Source organism: Trachurus japonicus, chromosome 9 (assembly GCF_045865225.1).
Source record: "Trachurus japonicus isolate A0001 chromosome 9, Traja_1.0".
Lineage (NCBI taxonomy): Eukaryota > Metazoa > Chordata > Actinopteri > Carangiformes > Carangidae > Trachurus > Trachurus japonicus.
The window spans coordinates 3258059-3285851 of NC_140915.1; the positions used below are offsets into that span (position 1 = coordinate 3258059).

At 44.4% G+C, this 27793-nt stretch overlaps 1 protein-coding gene across 1 annotated transcript in view; it reads left to right on the forward strand.

Moving 5' to 3' along the window:
* The window catches only part of LOC146980631 (uncharacterized), a 128358-nt gene that overhangs the window by 68854 nt on the left and 31711 nt on the right, over positions 1 to 27793 (forward strand). Inside the window, exons 14-16 of the mRNA XM_085787983.1 lie at positions 13940 to 14113; positions 16974 to 17147; positions 27341 to 27514. Coding sequence (XP_085644109.1) covers positions 13940 to 14113; positions 16974 to 17147; positions 27341 to 27514 — 522 coding nt within the window. The remainder of the gene's footprint in view (positions 1 to 13939; positions 14114 to 16973; positions 17148 to 27340; positions 27515 to 27793) is intronic.

The following is a 27793-nucleotide window of genomic DNA, read 5'->3' on the forward strand; positions in this document are numbered from 1 at the left end:
CGAAGAGAAAAACTCAAACCCAAAGTCTGTCTTTAAAAAGATTCCCAAGTTTTTTGGACTTAATGTGAGCAGTCCTCCACCTCTGGATGGCTTCCTGCAGAGAGTCATGCAGAAATCCCTCAGCAGTAGAAACGGTCACCTGGACCTGTTTGTTCGCTTCCTTCATGGCCTCTCTCTGAAGTCCAACCAGAGGTTGTTAGGAGGTCTGCTGAATCAGAGAAAGAACAGACCATCCAAAGGAACCATCAAGAGAGCCATCAACAACCTGAAGAAGATGAACAGTGATAGAATCTCTCCTGACAGAAGCATCAACATCTTCCACTGTCTGACGGAGATGAAGGACCAGTCAGTTCATCAGGAGATCCAACAGTTCCTGAAGTCAGAGAACAGATCAGAGAAGGAACTCTCTGAGATCCAGTGTTCAGCTCTGGCCTACATGCTGCAGATGTCAGAGCAGGTTCTGGACCAGTTGGACCTGAGGAAGTACAAGACAACAGATCAGGGACAACGGAGACTGATCCCAGCTGTGAGGAACTGCAGGAAGGCTCGGTGAGTTCAGACATGATCAATATAATTATTGATCAGTGGTTTAATTGAGTTCAGATTAACACAGTTTTCACTGATTTTTATTATCAAAACATTTCCAGGTGAGTCTTGTATTTTCTGGAGGTGTAGTAAAAGCTGTGAGCTCCAACATGTGGACCTTCAGCTTTTTTTTTTAAGTATATTTTTTGGCTTTTCAGGCCCTTATTTGATAGGACAGTTGAGAGTGACAGGAAATGGGGAGGCAGAGAGAGAGGGGATGACATGCAGGGGCCGCCTGCAGTGACGACTGTAGCCTCAACACATGGGGCAGGTGCTTTACCAACTGAGCTAAACACTGGCCCGTGGATCTTCAGCTTGTTGTGATTGTTGCTGTTAAATCAACAAAATCACTCCTTTAGTTTTTAATTTTCACTCTTTGGTTTCATTCAAACCTGATAAATAGAATTAAAGCAGTTCCACTCATCTTCCACCTCAGTGTTTCCAGATGTTTCCCTAGTACTGCTGCACATGAACTATAGTATTAACCCTTTAATGTCTCAGAGGCAGCTGTGTGCAGTCTGACGATGTCTTCAGACTCTGCCCACACTTAGTACGTTTACATGCAGAGCTTAATCGAGCTATGCTCAAAATTCAATTTTGGTGTCAAGTCGGACTTCTGTCCTTCTCTCAATTTACATGCAACTGAGAAAATCGAATAACTGTCCGCCACCTCATGCAGCGTCACCCGTTGTTTCAGTGTGTTAAAGCAGATATCAGTGGAATGTTTTTGTTAATATAAGTCCTAAATAGTCCTATTTTCCGTCAGCAATCACTTACATGAAGTATTTCAGCCTAAACACGAGTCTCTCCGTCACTCTGCTCTGCTGTAACCCGAGGAGAAAATTTTCCTTGTGGGATACAAGTGTTATCCAATGAGGAGAGAGAACGGCATGAAGGGCTGTGTGTGCAGCCAAGGGATGCGCGTGAATGTGGTGACGTAGCACGAGGACCAATTGATGCCTGACAAGGGCGGGGGCTGCTAACTCATGGTGCGTTCAAGGAAACTCGTACTTTGTGTTTTTCCTTCCTGTGAAGTCATACCAGTTCGATCTGGTACGAGTTCACGGGTCGGAAGTTACGAGTGGCCGTTATAGGGAACTTTCACAGACAACAGGACGGTAAAAACACGAGCTACGGGTTACCTGGAACGCTACCAAGTCGTAGTTGTGACTTGAAGCTGTAACTTACGGTTTCAAAAGCCTGCCTTGAACACAGCATTAGCCGAAACGGCCGTGCCACTGATATCTGCTTTAATACGCCCCCCTGTCCTGTTGACTTTTCTGTCACCTCGTAAAAAACTGAATATAAACAACTTATAAGCTTAATAATAAATTCTCAACTGCAGTTTCCGACCAGACGCGCCAGTCTGGGCCGGATTCGCGCTGAGAATAGGATACGGGCTCCCCCCCCCCCCTCTCTCTCTTTTTTTTAATAAAACACTCTTGCTGGTTGCGCTGTGTGAAATGCATTGAATCGGCGCTGACGTTGGGTTTTTTTTTTCTTTACTTTGCCAGGTTCAGGCGGCTTCTCTGCTCCACTTTTGCCGTCTCTACTGTTGTGGACCATGCGCACATGCATTGTCCAGCTTCAGTCCGACTAAGGCATATACATGACGATGAAAAAATCGAATTCCAATTGCATTATCTGGGTGTCTGAATCGGAGTTCTCCAACTCCGATTTCAGTCGGACAAAGGTGTTTACATGCACTTCAGTTGTCCAATTATAGTCGGATTAAGGCAATAATTCGGTTTTTTCAAGTGTCATGTAAACGTCCTGACTGACTCAGGTGACAGGTTTAAAGAACATGTGAGGAGCTAGAAACAAGTTTAGCTGACGTCTGTATCCAGAGAATCATGGGCTGTGTTCCAATAGTGGTTTAAGTCGCCTTTGGGGGATTCCATCATAAGTGCTGTTCCATTTCTCTGAGAGGCTGAAGTGAACTTGGTGGGATTGACCCTTGGAGGGCTGAGGGATCGAGTTTTCATCAAAAAATACATCCATGGTGTGGCAGTAATGAACCTCAAACACTGCTTGTTTGTTCTCCATAAAAGAATAACTTATTTGTCATAAGATCTCTTTTTATGTCTAAAAATTCTTTTTATCTGGCATTAGATTCATATCTACTCATTTACTGTGCTTGTGTTGGTGTGTAGTTTAATGAGGCATTTTCATTCGGATTCATCATCACAATTTTTTTTTTTTTTTTTTTTTTTATAAATTTTTATTTTTATTTTACATAATGAACAACAAAGATAACAAACAGGAACAGCAACAGCAACAACAACAGCAACAACAACAACAACAACAACAACAACAACAACAAGAGAAAAAAAAAAAAAAAAAAAAAAAAAAGACAAAACACAAAACATGAATGAAAGTTCATGAATACATTCATGAGTCACCCCAACTACACACACACACTCTCACACACACACACACACACACACACACACACACACACATATAACACAGATGGAGTGGTCCCGTTCTGAGACTGGCGGGGCTGGAGACATAACCCACCAGGACCGGGCACCACACAGAGAGTGCTGAGAGGGATACATTGAAGCATCATTCTGCCCGCTCACAATGAAATGCAACATTTTAACATTAGGAAACATTTAATCCTGTTCTCCTCCACCTATAGCGCGAGAGGATCTCTTCAGAGAAAAAGAGAAGAGAAAAAAACAAATATATAAAAATAAAATTAAAATAATAATACTTTTTTTTTTTTTTTTTTTTTCCCCTCTTTCTTTGGAGTAATATGACAGGTACCACCAAAGAAACCATAACAACAACAATAATAATAGTAAATAACTAAATAAAATTTCAATAAACAAGAGTGAACAAAATGGCTCATCATTGTCAGTGTTGTATCAGGATATATCCTCATCAATTAGATTTTCTTTCAGGAGTGACATGATTTGACTCAGAGAATCTGTGTGATCACTGCCCAGATCTTGCAGGACAGAAGCAGCTTGTTCCATAGAAACAAGTTCCAGAAAGTCCTTCTGCCAGTTAACTATATCAAAACAATTTGGTTTCTTCACTTTCCAGTTCATAAGGATTAACCGTTTAGCTGAAAGGAAGGCTAGGTCTAATAAATATTGAATTTTTTTTGTGGTTGCTCCCTCTATTTGTTTTCCTAGAAGACCCACTGCTGGTTCTAAAGGAAAGTTGATTTTAAATAATTTACATAGATAATCTCTGATTTTTAACCAAAATGTCTGTGTTTCTGGGCAGTGCCACAGTAAGTGGATAAGAGTTCCATTCATTCCACACCCATGCCAACATTTATCTGTAACACCATTATTCATTTTCTTAAGTTTATGTGGAGTGATATAGGATCTGAACAGAATCTTAATTTGTATGATTTTATACCTGACACATTTTGAAAGATTATTTGAGCGGCTCAAGATAGTTTCCCATTGTTCTGATGTTAAATGTATGCCCAAATCTTTCTCCCATTGTGCTTTTATACCTTTAGCAAAGATGCAAGACGAAGTACAACATAACAGTTTATAGATTTTAGAAACCTTTCCACTGCCAGAGACTGCATCCCTGAACTTAACATCAAAAGAGTCATTATCTGCTAATAAGATATTTGCAAAGCTTTGCATGATGGACTTAATTTGAATGTACTGGAATATATCCGAGTCATTCAAACCAAATTTCCTCCTGAGTTCATCGAAGGAGAGCATCTCTCCGCTGCTTCCCAGGATATGACCTAGGTTGGTGATGCTTTTTTCTTGCCATGATTCATTACTAATAGGTTTTCCACCGGCCTTTAGTGCTAGGTTGTTCCATATGGGGCATGAAGGTAAAACTAAACCATTAATTTTAAGTTGTTTGTGTATTTCATTGACAATTCTACACGAGAATGAAACTATGGGATTCTTTATGATTTTATTACATTTGGTGTGATACCAGAGTGAGGCTAAGGAGACATTCTTATAATTCACCTCGACAAGTTTCTGCTCCAGCCATCTCCAGCTACCCATAGCTGCCTGCTCCTTCTCATACGCCCAGAATAGGGGATAAATACCATTGTACGCCAAATAATAAGTATGAATGTCTGGTATCCCTAGTCCACCCTTTTTCCTGGGGATAGATAATTTTTTCAGACTTATTCTAGGTTTTTTACCTTTCCATAAAAATAAAGAAAATAGTGTGTTAATTTCTCTGAACCATCTCTGGGGGACTTCTAATGGGATGGCGGAAAACAGAAAAGCTAATCGTGGGAGCACATTCATTTTGAGCACTTCTGCCCTCCCCCATAGTGATAAAGGTAGGTTTGTCCATCTGTTCAAATCGTCCCTCACAGTTTTCAATAATTTGGGGCCATTTAACTCAAAAATTTTATCAATCGGGGATATAATATTAACACCAAGATATCGCATACCATCGGTTTTCCAAACAATAGGTGTTGAACTCAAATGACCTGAGTGTGTGAGACGATTGAGGGCGATGGCCTCGCTCTTTAACCAGTTGATCTTGTAACCACTAAACACACCAAAATCACTGATTAGTTTAAGCAGATGGGGCACAGAAAGAGCAGGTCTAGACAATGTCAATAAAATGTCATCCGCGTAGAGATTAGCTTTAAAGTCATAATCAAAAAGTTTAATACCTGTTATACTCTGATTTTTCCTGATAGCACAGGCAAGAGGCTCAAGTGCTAGAGTGAAAATAACTGGGGAGGCTGGGCAGCCTTGTCTGGTGGATCTAAAAAGGATTCATCATCACAATTGACAATGAGCAGAGAGAATTAGAGTATTATTAAATATCTATCCCTTTTTCAGAGCTGGCCTGTTTGTTAACCGAACAGCCCCGGTCCCTGTCATATCATTATGTAGCGGTTGTTCTGGTCCCATGGCCGGTCCATCAGTAGGTGTGTTTCCATTATCCCTTGAAATGCGCAAAACCTAAATGAAAAACTGGTAATGGAAACACCTACATTTCGAAAAACGTTTTTATGCTCTTATGAGGTGGTTTTTGAGACGTATCGATACAAACGTGTATCGCAAAAGTGTAATGGAAACACCCTTTTCGCTTTTCTACACGTCACCGGAGTTGTGTGTGTCCGTGCTGTGTTTGTTTATGTGACTTGAGGGGACAAATGAATCACGTGGTTTTTGTCATGCATTGCTGACCTGGGCATTGTTTCTCAATAAATTAGAAAAACCTTCCTATCATTCCCCTTTTCCCTGCATGGTTGAAGGAGACTGGCTCGCATCCACGTTCCACTCCCTCCTGCGCCGACATGTCCTGTTTAGTCACATAAACCAGTACGGGTGTGTGGACACAACCACCTATATTGTTGTCTTCACCTCATCACCGCTGGTGTTTAAAAGGCTCCGTTCTTTCTGCAGTCAGGTTAAAGCTCACATCCGCCGTGTTGGTAAACAAATAATCCCTCTATATCAACGTGTGTCGGAGGCAACCGTGCTTGAGCAGCTTGGGTTCGAGGCAGTGTGAGTGCGGGCCAGCGTGGGACAGAGGAGGGGGCATTCGGGCTTCAGCACGGTAAGGAACAACTGGCCCTAGTGCGCCCTTATCTGTGGCCGCTGCTAGCGCCACACGGGCTTTGCCTTTCAGCAATCAAGTGCTGTTTTTGTCTTTGTTAAAAACAATAACAGCAACAGCTGTAGCAGCTGAGATGGCTGTGCCATCACCTTAGAAACGCAAGACGCATTATGGCTCATTTGCAAAACACCTTTCAATGGAAACACCCGCAAATAGCAATTGCACTTTTTTGAAGTTTCAGAAATATTGCTTTTACTTTTGCGAAAATCTGTAATGGAAACACAGCTTGTGATCCTGTTTTGCTGCTGTCGCTGCAGAAAACTCCGCTATACAAAGATCATATGTTTGTAATGGAAGCAGGTTTTCAGGTGCTTTTGTGGTGATCTCAGGATATTCTGCTTAAATCCAGAATGCAGGGTAAGTTTTCTGTGAAGTGATGAAGCGGCAGAAAGCCGGTCGCCACATTTATTACACACTGTGGAGCTTGGAGCATGTGAATCACCTGTTGCAATGAACCCGTAATTTAAACAGGACCTGTGGTTTTTCTTTTAGAACTGCTTTCTTCTTGTTGGCAGTCGTCAGGTCTTCTGTCGTCTCATTATTGAGTTTTTCCCGGCAACGTGTGTTTTTTACTCTTTTATGCGTGTGAAGCTGTCTCTCAATTGCACAGCACTGGGAAGATGCACAGACAGAAGTGGAAAAATTTACATAATAAAACGACCGAAGTGTTAACTAGACAAAACAAACAATTTTATACTTTTCATTCTCTCTCTGCGGCCCGGTACCAAATGATCCATGGCCCAGTACCGGTCCCGGGTCCGGTGGTTGGGAACCCCTGCTGTAGAGGAGTCGTATCAGGAAGGGTTGATCTGAGTGGACCACTCAGTCTTTTTCTACACAAGGTCAAAGGTCAACCTCATGTTTCTGATGTGCTCTGAGTGAACTGTTCACTGTGCTGAACTCACTGAACAACATGTCTTCATCCTGACTCTGCATCAAATCACATGATGAAACGTGACATCACTTTCCTCCTTCATCTAAAACACAGATCCAGATTGAACCGGTGCAGGTCTCAGAGTTTCCTCTCAAACTCAGTCAGAGAAGATGAGCTGAAGCTCAGATGTTCATCACATCATCACGTCCTGTCATCAGATGCATCAACTGTGTTTCATCTGGTTTCATTCTGACACATTCCATATTCTCTCTCTTCACAGACTTGTTGATTGTGGACTCTCAGAGAGTCACTGTGAAGTCGTGGCCTCAGCTCTGAAGTCCAACCCCTCCCACCTGACAGAACTGGATCTAAGTAAAAACAAACTGAGTGATTCATCAGTGAAGGTTCTGTGTGCTGGACTGGAGAGTCCAAACTGTAGACTGGAGACTCTGAGGTGAGTTCACTGACAGGACCGGTTGGACTTTTGTCTGTGTTCAGTTCAAATGTGTGAAGTTCAGGCAAGGCAAGGCAATTTATTTGTATAGCCCGTTTTTACAAACAGTAAGTCTCAAAGGGCTTTGCATGGCATCACAACAACATCCTCTGCCCTTAGACCCACACATCGACTGAGGAAAAACTCCATGGAAAACCCTTTTAACAGGGAAAACCAGGAGATACGACATGAAACTAGAGCTACCTGAACCAGCCCTAACTAAAAGACCTGTCATAAAGGAAGGTCTTAAGCCTAGACTTAAATGTAGTTAGAGTGCCTGCCTCTTTGACTCATGGAGAGAGCTGGTTCCACAGTAAAGGAGCCTGGTAACTGAAGGCTCTACCTCCCAGTCTGTTTTTAGAGATACTGGGAGTCACTAACAGACCTGCATTCTGGGAGCGGAGTGCTCTGGTAGGACAGTAAGGAATGATTAGTTCTTTCAGATAGGGTGGAGCTTTATCATTAAGAGCCTTATAAGTTTAGTTTAGTTTAGTTTTATTATGGATCCCCATTAGTCCTCACCTTGGTAAGGACTATTCTTCCTGGGGTCCAGACACTCATATGTGACAATCAAAACATAATACAATAACTTACAGAATTAGATAAATGACAAACAACAAAATAAAACAAAATAATAAGAATAAAAAACATTTTACAAATACAAACCAACTTTGACTTTTCAAAACCTTAAAAAAATGTAAGTTCTTTACTAATAATGGCCTCTTTTATTTTCTTTTTGAATCTCCATTTATTTTCAATGTTGGTCTGTTTCAAAGTGCCTCAGTTCTTGGTAGAGGCAGGGTAAAATGAGCACTCAATGCATGCCTTGTTGCATAGCCATGCCTTTCGTTAGTAGTTTGTAGCTGTGTAATGGATGTGCACTCACTCCACCCATAAAAGACGTGCTAACCAACCTGCCAAGTGGTTGTCAACCTCTTGGCGAAGAGGTTAGCATCGTCGCCTCCGGTGCGGGAGGTCGTGGGATCGAACCCCACCTAGGGCAGGCCGTGAGAAACACAACGCAGAGGGCCAGATATGACATCGGCTACAGCTGCAACACCAAATTATTAGGTTTATGATAAATATTAAACAAAAATGTGACCAAACTATAAGCAAATCTTTGTTCTCTTTCTCTTTCTTTGAGGGAGAGGATATTCCTAATCTTAGTGATACTGCACAGATGGAAGAAGGCGGTCCTAGTCACATGTTTTATGTGGGAGCTGAAGGAAAGGTCTTGGTCAAAAATGACTCCAAGGTTCCTCGCTGTTGTACTCGGGGATAGGGTGATGCCATCTAGAGTAGCGATCTGATTAGAGAACGAGTCCCTGAGGTGTTTAGGTCCAAACACGATTACCTCAGTTTTATCTGAATTCAGTAGCAAGAAGTTAAAGGACATCCAGGATCTAATGTCTTTCAGGCATTCTTGCAGATTGGTGAGGCGGCTTCTGTCATCTGGCTCCATGGACAAGTAGAGTTGCGTATCATCCGCATAACAGTGAAAATTGATTGAGTGCTTCCGGATGATGTCACCTAATGGGAGCATGTAAAGAATGAAGAGGATTGGCCCTAAGACTGAACCCTGTGGTACACCATACGTAACTCTGCTGTACTCTGAATGGTTGTTATTAACATTAACAAATTGAAAGCTGTCAGATAAGTATGACTTAAACCATTTCAGGGCAGGTCCTTTAATCCCAATTTCATAGTCCAGTCTCTGCAGCAGGATGCTGTGGTCGATGGTGTCGAATGCAGCACTGAGGTCCAAAAGTACAAGTACAGAGACGAGACCTCTGTCTGAAGCTATAAGAAGATCATTAGAGACTTTGACCAGTGCTGTTTCAGTGCTTTGGTGTTCTCTGAATCCAGATTGGAAAGCTTCAAAGAGCTTGTTGCTGTGCAGATGTTCATGTAGCTGCTCCAGGACAACCTTCTCGAGGATCTTGGAGATGTAGGGGAGGTTGGATATAGGCTTTTTCAAAGGAGGTTAAATCGCAAGCAACTGGACTTAGTTATTAGTTAATAGTTAATAGTTAGTTAATAACTAAGTCCAGTTGCTTTCGATTTAACCTCCTTTGAAATACTATGACCTGGACAAATGAGAATATGCACAGGCTCGTTGGATATAGGCCTATAGTTGGCTAAGACATCTGGGTCAAGAGAAGGTTTTTTAAATAAAGGGTTAATGACAGCCACCTTAACGGCCTGTGGCACGTAGCCTGTGACTAGGGAAAGATTGATTTGGTTCAGAAAAGAAATGTTAACTAAGGGAAAGACATCCTTAAGTAGTCTTGTCGGGACTGGATCCAGCAGACATGTGGCTGACTTGGAAGAAGTAATTGCAGAAGTTCAGTCTGAGAGGTTGATGGGAGAGAAACTATCCATGTGTGCACCAAGTCTGGGGGTGCTTCTATGGGTACCGTAATCTGTGGTCCATTACTAGCAATCTTCGTTCTAATATTAACAATCTTTTCGGTAAAGAAAGTTAGGAAATCATTACTGCTGAGAGTTGGAGGGATGGATGGCTCAACGACACTATGGTTCTTGGTCAGACTGACCACAGTGTTGAAGAGGAACCTGGGGTTGTTCTTATTCTTTTCTATTAAAGATGAATAGTAGTTGCTTCTAGCATTACAGAGTTCTTTTATTTATATATTAATAAACTATCCTTCCAGGCTTGACGGTCTTCCTCATGTTGGCTGGAATGTGTTTTCCTTTCCAGCTGTCTGGTCTTCTGTTTCAAAGCGCGCAGGTTTGGGCTGTACCAGGGAGCTATTCTTTTCTGATTGATAACTTTCTATTTCAGGGGGGCGACAGCATCAAGTGTCCCAAGGAGTGCTGCTGCAGTGCTATCCACAAGATAGTCCACCTGTGTGGGGGTGAAATCAGTATAACTGCCCATAATATTGTTACAGGATGTGGCAGCAAGCTCTGCTGGAATAAGCTCTTTAAATCTAGAAACACCAGTGTCAGATAGACATCTACTGTAGCGGGATTTTTTCCCAGGTAGGATATAATTTGTTAAAGTAAATTCAAATGTTATTAAAGAATGGTCAGACAAGACGGGGTTCTGAGGAAGAACTGTGACATGGTCAGCTTCTATTCCATAAATAAGTACTAAATCAAGGATATGATTAAAAGTGTGAGTGGGTTTGTTTACCCTCTGAGAGAAGCCGACTGAATCCAAAAGTGACTTGAATGCAGTAGCCAGACAATCATCATCAACGTCCACATGAATGTTAAAGTCACCCACTATAATGACTTTGTCTGAGTTCATTGCTAAATTTGACAGAAAGTCAGGGAATTCGTCTAGGAACTCAGAATAAGGTGCAGTACAGCAAGTAAGAGTGGTTTTTCTGCTTTCCAGTCTGGGTGAGAGAAGCCGACAGTAAAGCTTTCAAATGTATTATATGAACTATTAGGTTGAGGGTTGATAAGCAGATTTGACTGATAAATAGCAGCCACTCCTCCTCCTCTGCCAGTGTTACGAGGCACATGACAGTTAATGTAACTAGGAGGGGTAGATTCATTCAAACTAACATATTCATCTTGCTGCAACCAGGTCTCAGTGAGTGTTAATATATCAATATGGTGACTTGTAATTAAATCATTCACTAGGAGAGACTTGGATGGGAGAGATCGAATATTGAGCAAACCACATTTAATAGTTTTATTGGGTTGGCTTGCTGGGGCAGTGGTTTTGATTTTAACTAAGTTGCTATAAATAACTCTACCAGATTTGGGTTTAGGCTTAGACAGCCTCGAGGCAGACACAGTTTCTATAGGTTGGGTGGGTGACAACACGAAGGAACCAGCAGAGGGCGTGTTAAACTGCGGCTCTGCGTGCTGGTCTGAACTCTGGGTGCTTGTCAGGGATTAGCATGGCTAATAAATTGCCCTATGTTCTTAGATAAGAGAGATGCACCATCCAAAGTAGGATGGACGCAATCTCTCCGAATCAGACCAGGCTTTCCCCAGAAGGAGGTTCAGTTGTCTATGTAAGCCATGTCGTTATCTAAGCACCACCTCGACATCCAGCGATGGAATGAACGCATGTGGCTAAACATGTCATCATTGCTAAATTGGGTGGGAACTGCCCATTGGTCCGACCTCCCATTGGTTCGACCTCCCGTTACTCCGACAAAATACCCACTGGTCCGACCTCCCATTGGTTCGACCTCCCGTTACTCCGACAAAATCAACCACAAGTCGGACCAATAGGAGGTCGAACCAATGGGTGGTCCCGTTAGTTCGAACTGTCATCGCTACTTTGTGACAAGCTCTTCCGTTGATAGGAGCATGCAGCTTTCTCTCTCTCTCTCTCTCTCTACGCACATCACACACATACACGCGCGGCCCAGAATATCACCATATTCAGTCAGAGAGCCAGCCAGATCATGTCAGATCGCGCACAACCATCATAAATGCTGATCAAGATGTGTAAACTGATAATCAAAGCCCCCCCTCTCAGAGTACAGAGTAAAAGAAATACCCTTTTTTTTCTCTCCCCCCCTCTGCTCGAGCACGGCTGAACCTGGCTGGCTTGAGCTCACTTCACGGGCGCGAGCCTGCTGCAGCCGCCGCTGCTGCTGACAGCAGACTGAGAGAGAGAGAGAGAGAGGAAAAAAAGTAAATTTCGCTTTGGTTAGGTTCAGGCAATGAAGAAAGGAGTTGGTTAAGTTTAGTAAAAAGACCAGGTAGAGGCTAGACAGGCTGGAAGCATAATGAGCCTTATATGTTATTAATATGAAGTGCTTGTTTTGCAGTTAATTATGCACATGATCCGTTTGATCCCAGAAAGGAAAAAAGGATCAATGCGCAGCCTCTGTTTCCTTTCTGATTGCGTCCGTCTGTCTGTTCGGAGTGGGAGAAAGAGACAGAGAACCCAATCCACCTGTCTGTAATGTAAGTTTGATTTGATATGAGTGTCAAGGTTTAATTACGGACACTAATGAGCGCGCAGCAGTGCGTAAAAGTCGTGCGTAATGACAGCTCCTCGTTGGTGAAACACAATAAACTGCACCTCTTCTTCCACGTGTGTCTTATTGACAGGTGGAGCCTATATTATATAAATGCATAGTGAACGGTAAGAATGGAGAGTTTGACTAATAACTAGTCCAGTTCGATCTAATGAGGACCTCCCATTAGTTCAAACTCTCATTACTCCGATTGTCGGACCAATGGGAGTTCGAACCAATGGGAGGTCGAACTAATGGGAGGTCGGACTAATGGGAGGTCGGACCAGTGCCATGGACCCAATTGGGTTAGGGCCAAAGAAAATTACGGAGTCCGACATTGTCTTAGCAAAGTTGCACATCGAAGCCATATTAACCTTAGTTAACTCCGACTGGCGAAGTCGGGTGTCTTTAGCGCCGACATGGATTACAATCAAAAAAGAGAGAGAGCAGCCATAGCTAGTATGCTAAGGTAAGCTAGCGGACCTGTGGCAAATACAACAAGTTGAATGAGGAAATACGAAGAAAGTCCTGTTAAAGACTTAAAGCAGAAGTAAGCGATCCGGTCGTTTTGGCTAATGCTGCGTTCCAGGCAGGCTTTTGAAACCGTAAATTACAGCTTCAAGTCACAACTTACGACTTTGTAGCGTTCCAGGCAACCCACTCGTGTTTTTCCGACCTGTTTTACCTGTGAAAGTCACTACAACAGCCACTCGTAACTTCCGACCCGTGAACTCGTACCAGATCGAACTGGTATGACTTCACAGGTCGGAAAAACACGAGTTACGGGCTGCCTTGAACGCACCATAACAGTCCTCGTCCCTACGTCACCACATTCACGTGCATCCCTTGGCTGCACACACAGCCCTGCATGCCGTTCTCTCTCCTCACTGGATAAAACTTGTAGGATACGAGAAAAGTTTTCTCCTCGGCTCAGAGCAGAGCAGAGTGACTGACAGACCCGTGTTTCGGTCCAAACACTCTATGTAAGTGATTGCTGTCGGAAGATATAACTATTTAAGACTTATATTAACACAAATATATCACTTACTTCTGCTTTAAGTGACAGAAACGTGTGTAATGTAGCAAAACGTAGTGTACACTGGTGCTTAAAGTGATTAAAGCCCCAGTATGTAGGAATTCCCCCCATCTAGCGGTGCGGTTGCATATCTCAACGTATTCTTGATGTTGCATTCACGTGAAATCGGGCAGACGTCAGACAGACAACAGACGCCGCATGTAACAGGATAAACAAGCGTCTATGTAAACAAGTGGTCCGCCAGCACGAGGCAAAACAATACAGGCATGACAATATGTTGTCATGGTCATCTGAGGTTAGCAGCAGCTGATGAATCTGTGCTGACATGTGGATGATGTGTAGAAGGCCACATGATGATGATCCACGTAATCAATCATCAATCATTCAATCTTCTCCTTTTATTCTTTATTCAGATTGAGGCGCTGCAGTTTGTCAAAGATCAGCTGTTCTTCTCTGGGCTCAGCTCTGAAGTCCAACCCCTCCCACCTGAGACTCCTGGACCTGAGCTGGAGCAACCTGCAGGATTCAGACGCGAAGGATCTGAGTGGTTTTCTGGAGAGTCCAGACTGTAGACTGGAGACTCTGGGGTCAGTTACTGTTGTAGATCTTAGATCTTTGATCCACAACTGAACCGTGTGTGTGTGTGTGTGTGTGTGTGTGTGGTCCTGAATCAGAGAGTTGGGGGTCCGCCCACTATTCCGACATATCTCTATTTAGACATGCCGCTATTCTGACATCCCTCTATCTAGACATGCCGGTATTCCGACACTTTTTGGTACCGCTATTCCGACAGGTCATCTTTTTTTTCTTTTTTTTTACAGCTGCGATACCTAGGCGCGACTCTCTCTCTTTTTTTCTTTTCAGCATGCCTATCACCGGTTGGATGAGGGAGTGATGTTCTTAATCTCAACAACTAAACTATCAAGTCACATACAAAACTGACACACATGATAAACAAACAGAACTATGTTGCAGTTTGTTTGTCAAGTTAACCTGTCACCTTCAGCACCACGGACAGCGCCGCGGATGAGCCGCGGAGAAGCTGCAGCTGTGAGCGTCTGGGCTCTGGTCTTAGGGCCTGGGGCCTCATTTATCAAAAAGGGTGTAAAACTGCTACTAAATTTCAGATCTATCAAACTACTTACAACATGATCTATCAAACTGTGGGACCACAACCATATATGGTCAGGACGTGCATATTAATTAGCCATGTGCACTCTGTGGAGCGGCAACAAAGTGACAAAGAAGACAACGGGCGGAGGGTGGGGGAAAGAAAGCGAGATACATGGCATCGGGCAATAAATCAGTCAGAAAAATGATCTTGCATTTTAATAAGCTACAATAAAAACAAAAACCTCCCAAATCTCAACAAAAGGGAGCAGAAAGAAGAATAATCTTATGTAATCTGCCCCTTTATCCCAGAAGATCTTTTTTTCCTTGTTTTCTTTTACCTAGATGTTAAAACAATGTCAAGCAAGATTTCCACGATAGTTACCATTACTTTGAACACCTTTCCACTACACAGTTGCAGCTCTACTGGACTCGGTTTAGGTCATTTTCCATTACGGCTGAGTCCTTCACAGTTCCTCCTCAGGGCCGCATTGTCTCAGTCTTTATTCCCTCGTCAGCTCCAAATACACGTGCACCTCGTTAACTCAGGTGACAGAATAATAACAGTCTCAGTAGGCTGCAGATCAGTGGGCGCTGCTGCCGATGTGTTTTTAAACTTGGCGGGTTTGATCCTTGTCGGACGTCACACTAGAGTTTGTTTTTTCTTCTCTCTAATAGGCCTATGTATTTGTGTATGAGAAACAGTGTCAGATGCAAAAAAATAATAATCAGAAGGACACTTCTGACTATAACGTAATCAATCAATGTCGGAAAAGCAGAATGTTTGAAAAATAGTAAAGTGCCGCTACTCTGACAATGAAAAAAAAAGTTGGAATAGTGGGACGCTTGAAAAATAATGTTAATGCCGCTATTCCGACAATTAGAAGTCAATGTCAAAATAGTGGCATGTCGGAATAGCAGCATGTAACCAGAGAGTTGTAGTCAGTGTTTAGTACAACAGGTATTGATCAGATATTGATTGTATATTGACAGACTGAGCTGAGGTCAGCAGCAGCTGATGAATATGTGCTGTGATCATTGATCAGGACTAGGGGTGTCACGATTCTCCAAATCCTCGATTCGATTTGATTTTCGATTTTAGGGTCACGATTCGATTCGATTCTCGATTTTTTTTCTTTTTCTTACAGCACAGACGCCTATGCTATTTTCAGACTAGTCTAGTCTACGATCATTGGTTTTATTCATCAAATTTTGTACAGTAAATCTTATTTCAAAAGATGGGATACATGTAAGTGATGCAATTTCCATAATGTAGCCTATCACATTAATGGTCACATTTAAATAATTTCTTTACAATATAAAGGTAACATGCCCCCAAAAATCATGATCCAGGGGCCAAAATTGCCCCCAAGGTTTTGAAACAAATATATTTATATCTGTACATTATCATAATTTTATTTTCATTAATTTAACGTCGTGTCTCATTATTCTCCTGATGTCGGATGTAATGTAAACGAGATTGCGCTGATACACGAAAGTCATGTGACAGTGGGGCAGAGCTGCAGCTGCAGTGCTGCGATGGACCTGATGATCAGGTCCTGATCAGACTGGTGGTGGTCCACAGTCAATCAGTCCCGGATCCTCCACCGTCACCAGATCCCCCGAAAGCCCCCGCAAATAATACATCGACAAAAAGTGGCAAGTTAAACCTTTTCGTCGGCTTATTATTTGCGGTGTTTTGTTTTTTTTAATCTTATAACGTCTCTGCAACATGCGGCTCTCAGCGCTTGTCGGTGTTGTGTAGTTAGAGCTGTGTCTCCCTCCTGTTTCCCAGGTAGGAGGGGCAGTAGCCCACCAGGACTGGGTGATAAAACGCTATAAATTGTGAAATAACTTTTCTTCGATAGAAATATGAGACGTGGTTGATAGTTTTCATTCATCCATGTTTTGGCAAATAGCCAATGATATTGAGAGTTACGCTGCGCCGAACCAATCATGTGGCTGGAATAGAGCCAGTCAACATGTGCATTTGTTTGGGTTGCTGCAGATGTGCACAGCAGCTGACACCGCCGGTAAAAAAAGAAAAAAAAGAGAGACTGAGGGAGAGAGAGAGAGAGATAATGAGTGAGTGTTGTCTCGAAATAAAAAGTAAAGGAAAACTCGGACCAGTGACTGACAAGACGCTTGGTGCGCAATGGGGACAACGGGCAGTTGTAGCTTGGGGGGGGGGGTCGTTGATCCTCTCTTTGACTTCGATGCTCGAGATCGTGACATAATTTCGATCGATTTCGATAAAAAATCGAAATCGTGACACCCCTAATCAGGACACATCTGATCAATGATCAATCATTTGATCTTATTTTATTCTTTATTCAGATTGAGGCGATGCAGTTTGTCAGAGATCAGCTGTTCTTCTCTGGGCTCAGCTCTGAAGTCCAACCCCTCCCACCTGAGACACCTGGACCTGAGCTTCAACTACCTGCAGGATTCAGGAGTGAAGGATCTGAGTGGTTTTCTGGAGAGTCCAGACTGTAGACTGGAGACTCTGAGGTCAGACTCTGTTTTCTTTCTGTGCTCAGATGAATGTGATGTGAAAGTTGTGTTGACACTGAGCTGCAGACATGAGGCTGATTATACTGATCTACACTGAGGGTCGTCATGGTGACATCTGTTTTCTTCTTCTTTGCTTTTAGTCCAGTCAACTAAACACATGTAATGTTTCAATCACTGATCTATAATCAATAGCTGGTGGCTCCTCCTCTTTCCTGAGGATCTGTGATGTTTGTAGTGAAACATTCAAAGCCAACATCCCATAATAAGCAGGTGTGTGTGTGTGTGTGTGTGTGTGTGTGTGTGTGTGTGTGTGTGTGTGTGTGTGTGTGTGTGTGTGTGTGTGTGCTGGTCAGCAGGCTTTTGTCTCTGAGCCTCATTCAACATGTTTATATGTTTGTTGTCGTGGCAACAGAGTTCAGCCTCTCATGTTTGTTGTCTTTAAAACTTGAGCGTCGTCAGTAAACCTCTGATCAATGAGTACTTTTACACGCAGTCAATATTCGGGTTAAGGTCAATATTCCAGTTTCTGAAACATTCGGAATAAAGCGTTTACATGTGTGAGCAAAGAGAGTTACTCCTGTATACATGGTAATTGTAATCAATTGGGATATCCCGATCAAAACAGCGATGCACGGACGTCTCGACGCACAGAGAACGTCATGACACAATGCGCGTTATTTCAACTTCTTCTTCCTGTATTCAAAAACAACAACAGCAGCAGCAGCAGCACGGTGGGTTTTTAGGCTTGTTGTTAACTCGCATCCCGAGATTGTCTTTCACCACACTCTCCTCCACTGATCGAGAGAATAAAAGCCCGGTGTATTTCTATTTTCTTGAATGTACAAAACCTCTCATCGCCCGTTTGAGCAGTTACTAAGCTGCTTCATTTCTCATTAGAGTTCTCAGTCAGCCTCGCCGCCTCGGGTGTTGAAGCTCGGACCCGCCATGGCAAGAGCAACTATTCTCGGCCTGAACGCAGCCAAAAGAGGGGGAGAGGGTGGGAGGTGGTGTCCAGCCGTTGAGAACTTAGACTGACCAAAGGAATTTTTTACCATTTTTACTAGGGATGCTCGATAACTATTTTTTGAAACCGATACCGATAACCGATAACTTTCTGCTTCCAAAGGCCGATATCGATAACCGATAACATACCTGGAGATAAGAAAGACTAGTGAGGACCTAACATATCATGACATCAGTACTATAAACAAACCCAAATATAGTTTTGACTCTTTAAATTAAGATATTAGCTGTTATGATTAGATGTTATTACATGTTTGACCGCTAGGCGGCAGTACTGGTTAGTAATCAGCTTACCGTACCATATAACAGAGTAGAGCAAGACTGCATGGAGCCACATGTATGTTGTTGAGAACGTGAGACATTAAACTAAGTTACTTGCTATCAACACGGCCTCATCCTTGGAACACGAACATGACATTAGCCATCTGGTCAAACTAAGCGTTTTGATATCTCAAATGAACATCTATTTAAATAAGGTGCATTACTTATTGATATAAAAAATAAAGGCCTCTAGAACCGATGCAAATATTTTGCATCAGGATTTAAAATAAATACAAAGGGGAAAAGTGCATCCCACAAGTAAAACATTTTGCTAAGTAAGTAAATAAGGTTCAGTTGTTTTTTTATCTCAAGGAAGAGAGAGAGAGAGAAAGACAGAAAGACAGATTTTGTGTGAGAGAGATAGAGAGTGGGAGAGGGGGGGCAGCATGTGTGTTTGTGTCCCAGTGGCTTCTCTTACGGTTAGCTTTATGTTGCTAGCGTCTTTAGCAGCGTCCTCGTAGCTTTAAAAACTCAGTCGGAGCGACGGTTATGTTTCAGGTGACCTATCAGGGTTGAAGTAGTAAAGCTCGCGCTATTTTTCCCTCCTCATGGAAGTTGCTTGGAACATTTATTACAATTATAAAGCAAACTGTCTTCTTTATTACCGTCCCACATTACAGCCATCATGTTCTCGGTTTACAAATGTATGCACGTTGTGCTGCGTTCACGTGTTGACGGAAGTTCCCAGATCCCGGTTTGCGAGCCGTTCTTCCAAACTTTTTATGTTTATATTTCGATGGTTTATGTGTAATATGGATAATGGGTAAAGTACTGTTAATAAGATATTGATATCAAGTCAAGTCGGCAATATTTTCTTTATTGTTAATTTTGCGGGTCTATTGTCAGTCTCGTGCAGTAGTCTGTGTATGAGTCTCGTGCAGCAGGAAGCTTCACGCCGTTTGTGTAGTGACAGTGATGTGTGCATTTTCAGTGCAAAAAAAACCCAAAAACGTTTATCGTCCCAAATACATATTTATAAATAAATGTTCCTGCGACCTCCTGCTACTACTAATCGAAAAAACAAAAGCTGAGAAAGAGAAAGTGAACACCGAATGTGCATGTCTCGAGACTGAACTGAAAAGCATGAACAATTAAGACACATTCGAAAATATATCAAAAATATCGCAGTCCCTGGCATCTTTCCAGAAAGAACTCAAAGCCTACAAACTGCAGAAGTATGAGCGGGACACAAAGGATTACGCAGAAGGCACCATCTACGACTGGCATGGACTGAGAAAGAGACATCCTACTAGACACCAACGCCTGGCCCGACCCAGAACCTGGAATGAGACTGCATTCTCCACAGCAAGCGACAGGGATACATCCGAGGCAAGTGACGGTGACTCTACACAAAACCATCCCACCAGGTCTTTTTTGGGATCCGGACACCCAAGACAAAGAAAACGCGGCCATCTCCCGTCGCTCCCAACGCAACAAACAGAAAAGACCGTGATCAACATCTCTGGGGTGAGCCTTACAGACAATGAAACATCTGTCCTCAGTAAGGGACTCAGTTTTTTCCCCCACCAATAAGATCAACCCTTTTCAGCTTAAGGTGGACTCTTTCAAATTTTTCAGATTATTACACCTAAAAAAAATTTTCTCAGCCAGACCTTCTGTCTTGTCTATTTGAAATGTAATTAATAAAAATTCCAATGATGAAAACACTAGACAACCCACTTCCTTTAAGAAGAAGTCTTCCTTCCTTCCTTCCCTTTTTGAACTTGAATCCCACGATTGTTACATACAGTAATGTCGTATGGGACGATTTGAACGGACAAAAAAAATTGGTCCATGTCTAAATATAAATACATTGACATGTGATTTTGTTGTTATTCTTTTTTTCTTTTTCTTCTTTCTTTTTTTGCCAGTGCTTTAAAGCAACAATGCTTGGGGATATGTGGTCTTTTATATATTTGAAAAGAAAATATTGTACTGTAGCCTACTGTAAGATAGTCACTTTAATAGAATTGGCTTGTTTATTTTATAAAATATCTACAACAAATATTAACCGTAGAATCGAATTGTTCTTACACTATCGATTCGTATCGAATCAGTCTGTAATAAAAGTCTATAGTTTGGCGGCACGGTGGCACAGTGGTTAGCACTGTTGCCTCACAGCAAGAAGGTCCTGGGTTCGAATCCCCGGCCGCCCAGGTCCTTTCTGTGTGGAGTTTGCATGTTCTCCCCGTGTCTGCGTGGGTTTCCTTCGGGTGCTCCGGTTTCCCCCACCACTAAAAAAAAAAAAGATAGCTAGCCTGATCCTCCAGTCAGTGCCCTGGCTCATAATCTGGAGTTGGTCCCCGGGCGCTGCACCGCGGCTGCCCACTGCTCCTCAGGGATGGGTTAAATGGCGTCTCTCTCATTGCAACATCAGTGTAGCAGGCTGCCTGGCCGCCCTGCGGTGTCCCAGCTCTTGTCTCTGTGGCACCGCGACACAGACGCGCTGCGTAACGTAATGTTTATAACAGTTACGTAAATATTCGGGTTAGAAAAGGAGTAACCCAGGGCTCTTCTTCGGGTTTTTAAAAACCGGAATATGAGCATATTCCGCTTTTTCAAAAGGGTTATTGGTGTTTACATGGCCGTGCGCAACCGGGTTATTTGCTGATATTCCAGTTATGAAAGGGTTATTGACTACATGTAAACACACTTATGTGGCTTCTCAACATGAGTTTGTATGGATGGAGTCACAGGTGGAGCTGACAGGTGAAGAGGCGGAGTCACTGCATCTGTGTTGAAGCAGCAGCAGCTTCTCATGAATATTAATGAGCTATTTTCTCTCTCTGTCACTGTTTAACCTGCTTCCTGTTGCTTCAGCTGTTGGACTCTTTCTGAAGCTTCTTCAACTTCTGAACAGATGATGAGACACTGAACGCTGTTGTTACGGACTAGTGGGTCTAGGGAGATACATAGTAGATACATAGTAGGAAGAGAACGGGAAGAACGAAGATGGACAGGTTTCACCTAGAGAACAGTGTGGAGGTGGGTCGGCCTACCCGAGTTAGCTGGTCTTCCAGGACGACACCGCCGCCAGCTCAGACTGGTGCTCTCTCCGGAGCGGCGAGGTCCGTCTTCGGCTTTCAGTTCAGAGTTTTTAACTCATTGAGTGCCGCGCTCCTTTCCAAAGTTTTAGGCAAGTGTACCGGCAATTTAGACCATTTTTGACTTTTTATGTAGAGCCATAGTGTATTCTATATTATTGCCACCAACACATACTGTAGCTCATTTGAAAGGTGTAACTTTATGCTTCAAATGACCACAAACCGTTTGTTTCTATGTGCCTCTGTTCCTGAGAAAAGTCAAGCTAAACATGACCGGGTTTCACCAAAATCCCTCCTTTTTTTCTAGAAAAGGAGATAGAGCGTCTTTTATGAAAGGTGCGCTGTTTGTGTCTGTCGCTCTTCTGACACTCGCATTTCTGGATCAAAGGGCTCGTGTAAGATACATATATACAACAATTGTTGTTCTATTCACAAATCCACCATCGGGGGCGGGGGGGGGGGGGGGGGGGGGGGGGGGCGCCACTAAACAACAATAACACAGACGTACCGTGCCATGTCACAGCCTCTCGCCGTGGAATGTGATGGTCTCTGGCCCACAGCGGCTCGGGAACACCGGTCCCACTGGTGGTCACGTTCCGTCTGTGGTAGTACGGGTCGGTGCCAGCGGTCTGCTTTGGCCCAGAGACCATCACATTTTACCGCGGGAGGACCTTGGGGAGGACACGGTGTTGCTCCAGATGAAGACCGGGCGGGACTATCGGCTGAGAGCTTCCTGGTTCGGCTCCGAGCTGCTGGAGCCTCGCGGGTGAGAGCAGAGCAGCTGCTGCATCCACATGCAGAACTCCGTTTGCAAAAGCCGAGTTATGATAAAAACTTCCAGATCATGAGCTGTCATGAGACTTTGATCGTCATCTATTTCAGTTCTGCTCGTCGTAGAGTCCCCAAATTTGCACTTCAGGGGCCTCATTTATCATTGTGGATACACCTTTTTTTACGCCATTTTCCCCTCGTTTTGTGCGTACGCACTTTTCTCCGCCAAATTTGGGATCTATCAAGCCAAAACCTGACGGGGAAAAGTGCGGACATTTACACCCATTTTGACCCTGGCGTACCGTGATTTACGCCTTTTTTGAGGAACAGGAGGAATTGGCGACACCGTTGCTGAGTCAGAGAACTGCAGTGTGAGAGGGAGAGAGGAGCGGAGTACATTTAGAAGAGCACAGTAGGATTTTTTGAAGTAATTGTGGTAGTGGTGGACCGTTGATGCTGGCAATCCAACCCGCTCTATGATAACACTAGACTATATGTTAATTAATAAACAGAGCGGATTGAGGATTTTGCTTTTTTGATTAGGCTGTGTGACGTCCGACAAGGATCAAACCATCCAAGTTTAAAAACACATCGGCAGCAGCGCAAACTGATCTACAGCCTAGACTGTTATTATTCTGTCACCTGAGTTAACGAGGTGCACGTGTGTTTGGAGCTGACGAGAGGAGAGAATAAAGAGCGAGACAACGCGGCTCTGAGGAGGAACTGTGAAGGACTCAGCTGTAGCCTAATGGAAAATGACCTAAACCGAGTCCAGTAGAGCTGTAACTGTGTAGTGGAAAGGCGTGCAAAGTAATGGTAATTATCGTCCTGCTTCCTACATTGTTTTAACATCTAGGTAAATAAAAAAATAAAAAAAGATTTTCTGGGATAAACGGGCAGATTACATAAGATTCTTCTTCTTTCTGCTCCCTTTTGTTGAGATTTGGGAGGTTTTTGTTTTTATTGTAGCTTATTAAAATGCAAGATCATTTTTCTGACTGATTTATTGCCCGTGTATCTGCTTTCGGAGAAGCGGAGAAGTTCCGCTTCTTTCCCCCGCCCTCCGCCCGTTGTCTCCGTTGTCACTTTGTTGTCACAAAAGTTGCTGCGCCACAGAGAGCACATGGCTAATTAAATATGCACGTGCTGACCATATATAGTTTATATAGGCGTTCCGGGGGCGGAGTAAGAGGTGTGTTCACGTGTGCACCATTCTTGAGTCCTGTGTGATTAATTGCGGAGAGTTGTGCGTACGCACAGTTTGATTGATCTGAAAAAGGTGTAAATATTTAGGGTGTACGCCATTTTCGTCTTTTCACCGTACGCAAATATTTAGTAGCAGTTTTACACCCTCTTTGATAAATGAGGCCCCTGGTGTGTTAAAGCTATGGTCTACGATTTGGAGCATTGGTAATTATTATTAACATCGTTTATACAGCGATTATGGTCCTGTGGTCCGATATACACAATATAAATAGCAAGAAGAACCAAAAAAATCCATTCAGTCTATCAGCCGTGGGCCTGCATAGAAATTGACCAATGGGTGCCGCGCGCCCCGTCCGGCTCCCACTGGTACCCTCCATCCTATCCCCTCGTCTCCCCTGCTCCTCCTCGACCCGCCTCGTCCCCACCCCCTCCGCTTAGAAACTACAAGTAGTTTGTAACCGCTCTGAGCTGCTCAGCCACAGACACATGAACCCACCAATTCAGCGCCTGCTGCCCCCCACCCCCGGTCGGTCTGCCGAAAAAAAGCCCCACTAGGATTCAGAGAAGCACAGTACAGAAGCACAGAATGTGTTGCTGCCCGTATTACTAGTACCGGTGCCGCGTCGAGTCTCCCTGATCCTCTCCCCGACACACAGCTGCTTCCAGCCGCAGCCTGACCGGGGTGCTCTGTCTGCACCCTGCACACCGCGGCCCTGCTGAGCTCCTGGTCTTCCTCCTCTCCCCGACACACAGCTGCTTCCAGCCGCAGCCTGAGCGGGTCTCTCTGCACTGCGGCGCCGCGGAGCTCCAGGCCCCGGTCTTTCTGCTCCTCTTCCCCAGACACAGCACCCTGTGGCCGGTCACCCAGCGCGAGGAGTCTCCCTGTAGCATGAGGCTGTGCTAACGGCTGCTAATGGCGGCGCTGCTCGTACCAGCGGTCGCCGCGGTCCCGTTGCCGGGGACGGCGACGACGGTACTGGCACCGCCTCGTTACCGGCAGCTGGTGCACAGCGGCGGCGCCAGCCCCGATGCCGCCGCTGTGCACCAGCTGCCGGTAACGAGGCGGTATTAGTGGGCTAGCGCCGAGCACAGCCTCATGCTACAGGGAGACTCTTGGCGCTGGGTGACCCAGGACAGGGTGCTGTGTCTGGGGAAGAGGAGCAGGAAGAGTCGGGGCTGGAGCTCCGCGGCGCCGCGGTGCAGAGAGACCCAGGCTGCAGCGGCGGTGCTGAGTTTATGTTGAACAGGTAATCTTTGGTTTTATTGTGGAAGTTGTGACTGTGAATATGACATTTTACTCCGCATTCAAAGCCGCGTTTGGTTTCTGCAGGCAGCAGGCTTGTTGCTTGCTCCGCTCTGCTCTGTGAGGGGAGGGGGGGAGGCGTGTCGCGAGGAGGTCCCGAGGGGCGGGCCATACAAGCTCGGAGGGGAGGGGCGGGGGTGTGTGAGAGGTGCTTTTTTCAAATTTTTCTCATCCTCTTTCAAAACGTAGACCATAGCTTTAAAGTGTCTATTTTCATAATTTAAAAAAAAAGCAAAAAACGTAAAATCTAATTTTTGGCACTCTACGCATGGAAACGAAAAACGAGAAATTACGTGGTTGGCACTCATTGAGTTAATATAAGTCTTAAATAGTTATATCTTCCGACGGCAATCACTTACATAGAGTGTTTGGTCCGAAACACGGGTCTGTCACTCTGCTCTGCTGTAAGCCGAGGAGAAAACGTCTTGTATACTTCCTTGCAAGGTTATAATTAGGGATGGGAACGACACAGGATTTGGAAAATCGATTTTCGAGGCCCAGGTGTCGACTTTTTGTCGAATTGTCGGCCGTTTTTTTTTTTTTTAACAGCAGCAGCAGATAGGTGGGCGGTGGGGTTACACGTGCTTTTGTTGTGGTTTATTAACACCGCTGTCGGCACGAGCGGACGAGGCAGCACGCATTCGGTTTCTTTTTTTTCGTGCATGTCCGCGGTCCTCTACGAAGAATGCAATCATTGCATCCTGTTTTGCCCTTTTTGCGGAGCCGGACTCGTCATCAACAGTGCACCATCACCTAGACTGCAGGGAGCCCGGACAGCTGATCTCTTGACTCTGTCGCCTGTCAGCATGCGCGCACGCTCCCGTCACATGTGAAGTAGAATGAGGGTCAACTCAAGTAGCTATCCCATTTAGAAAAAGTGGATTTGTTTTATTTAAAATATTTTATTTCATTAGGGGAAAAGTGGCACTTTCTGCTGTTTATTTGAATAGGAAATATTGAAAGACAAAAGGCAATTTACACATGGAAATCCTACAAGCCCCGCCCCCTCGACAAGTCGACACTCAATTTTTTTTGTCGAGGGGAGCATGTGTCGATTTTTTGTCGATTTGTCGACAAAAAGTCCCATCCCTAGTTATAATAGTTTTGGATTTTTAATTATAGTGTTGGGGTCACTTTCGTAGGTTTGAGAAGGGGGGGGGGGGGGGGCTGCCATATTGTGTAATGTTTTGATTGGTTGCCTGGTTACCTGGCTGCTTAAGTCTGACGTGAGCGGAAGGAGCAAGGGATGCTGGGAAAAAGCCAAGGAGAGAGTCTCGTGCTCGGACGAGGCGGCCGCCCCGAGGAGAAGTAAAAGGAGTGGACGAAGGATCCCCTCCACCTCAAGAGGGGTGTGCGGAATTTGGGTCCGGCAGTAAATTGGGAGTCGGCTTTTATGGGTACCCGAAGTCCTGTCACCAAGCTGCAAAGGACACCACCGCGTCTCCTTCTCTCTCTCTTCACGCTCTGCGCTGGTGAGGTGCGTTCACGCTCAGCACAACGTCTGAACGGAGCGGAGCCCCGATGAGCCCCGCCCCCGCGGGCACACAAGCAGCGCGTCAACGTCACCTTGCGGCCCGGCCCGGAGTTTAAATCAAACGCACCCCTTCTGTTGCGGTCGAGTTGAGAACGTCTCTGGTTGAAAACAGCGCCACTGAGCTTTCATTGATTTTTAATCAAGATTCAGGCGCGCGGCCGCCTCAAAATTTATAATGCAGAACAAACCCTGCATATCGCTGGGGGCGGCACAAAATAAGGTGGAGGCGGCCGCCACGCAATTTTGAACGCAGGAAAAACCCTGACACCATTTAACAAATGTGTTCAGTTACTGCAGTTTTTTTACATACCAGTACAAAGTAACAATAGGCTTACAGTAGCCTACCTCGCATGTTGTATTATATTTAACATAAGGTAGCATAAAGTGAACACAGCACACCTGAACCGGGCTCTACAAACACTGCTGCACATATCATGCCACGTAGCAATGGGACTCAATAGTCTACTGCACAGCAGTTCGTGAATTCGTGTCAATAATGCGAGCTGACATGGCCAAAACTCGGGAGGATATGGCCAAGTTAAACGCGGCAAAGGCTGCAGAGGAGATGGATGATTAAAAGAATATGGCAAAAAAAGGGCTCTTACACCACACCATCCCAACAAATAATAAATACACTGGACTTTGGACGCGGAATAGCCGCGAAGCGGAACCAGTTTCCTTTCGGTGCCGTTAACCGATTGTGCCAGATGCGCCAGAGTGTGCACCTCCGCGCCAGGCTTGTGAGTTTATTCATGAGTGCAAGAGACATTAACACATACATTCACACAGGCTACACACACATACGGGCTACACATAGCCTACACATTCCCACAGACACACAGCTGAGGGGCCGAGGCGTGGCACAGAGAAATGTGAAAAAACAGAGGGAAAGAGAAAAGAAAGAAAAGGAGGAGCTACAATCCCTCTACTCCTAACACTGTCAACAAGGAGCTTTGTCCTCAACTCACTGCCTTTATTCTTTATTCAGATTGGAGAACTGCAGTTTGTCAGAGATCAGCTGTTCTTCTCTGGGCTCAGCTCTTAAGTCCAACCCCTCCCACCTGAGATACCTGGAGCTGAGCAGAAACAACCTGCAGGATTCAGGAGTGAAGGATCTGAGTGGTTTTCTGGAGAGTCCAGACTGCAGACTGAAGACTCTGAGGTCAGACTCTGTTTTATTTCTGTGTTCAGATGAATGTGATGTGAAAGTTGTGTTGACACTGAGCTGCAGACATGAGGCTGATTATACTGATCTACACTGAGGGTCGTCATGGTGACATCTGTTTTCTAGGGCTGTAACCAACCAAAGAAATTGTTGGTCGACTGAAGCCCTGAATTTCGGCTAAAAATCGACTGATGGGGGGGGGGGGGGACAAACGCTATCATTTCGCTCTGTGCATGTGGAGCCCCCACTCTGAACGGACAGACGGACGCAATCAGA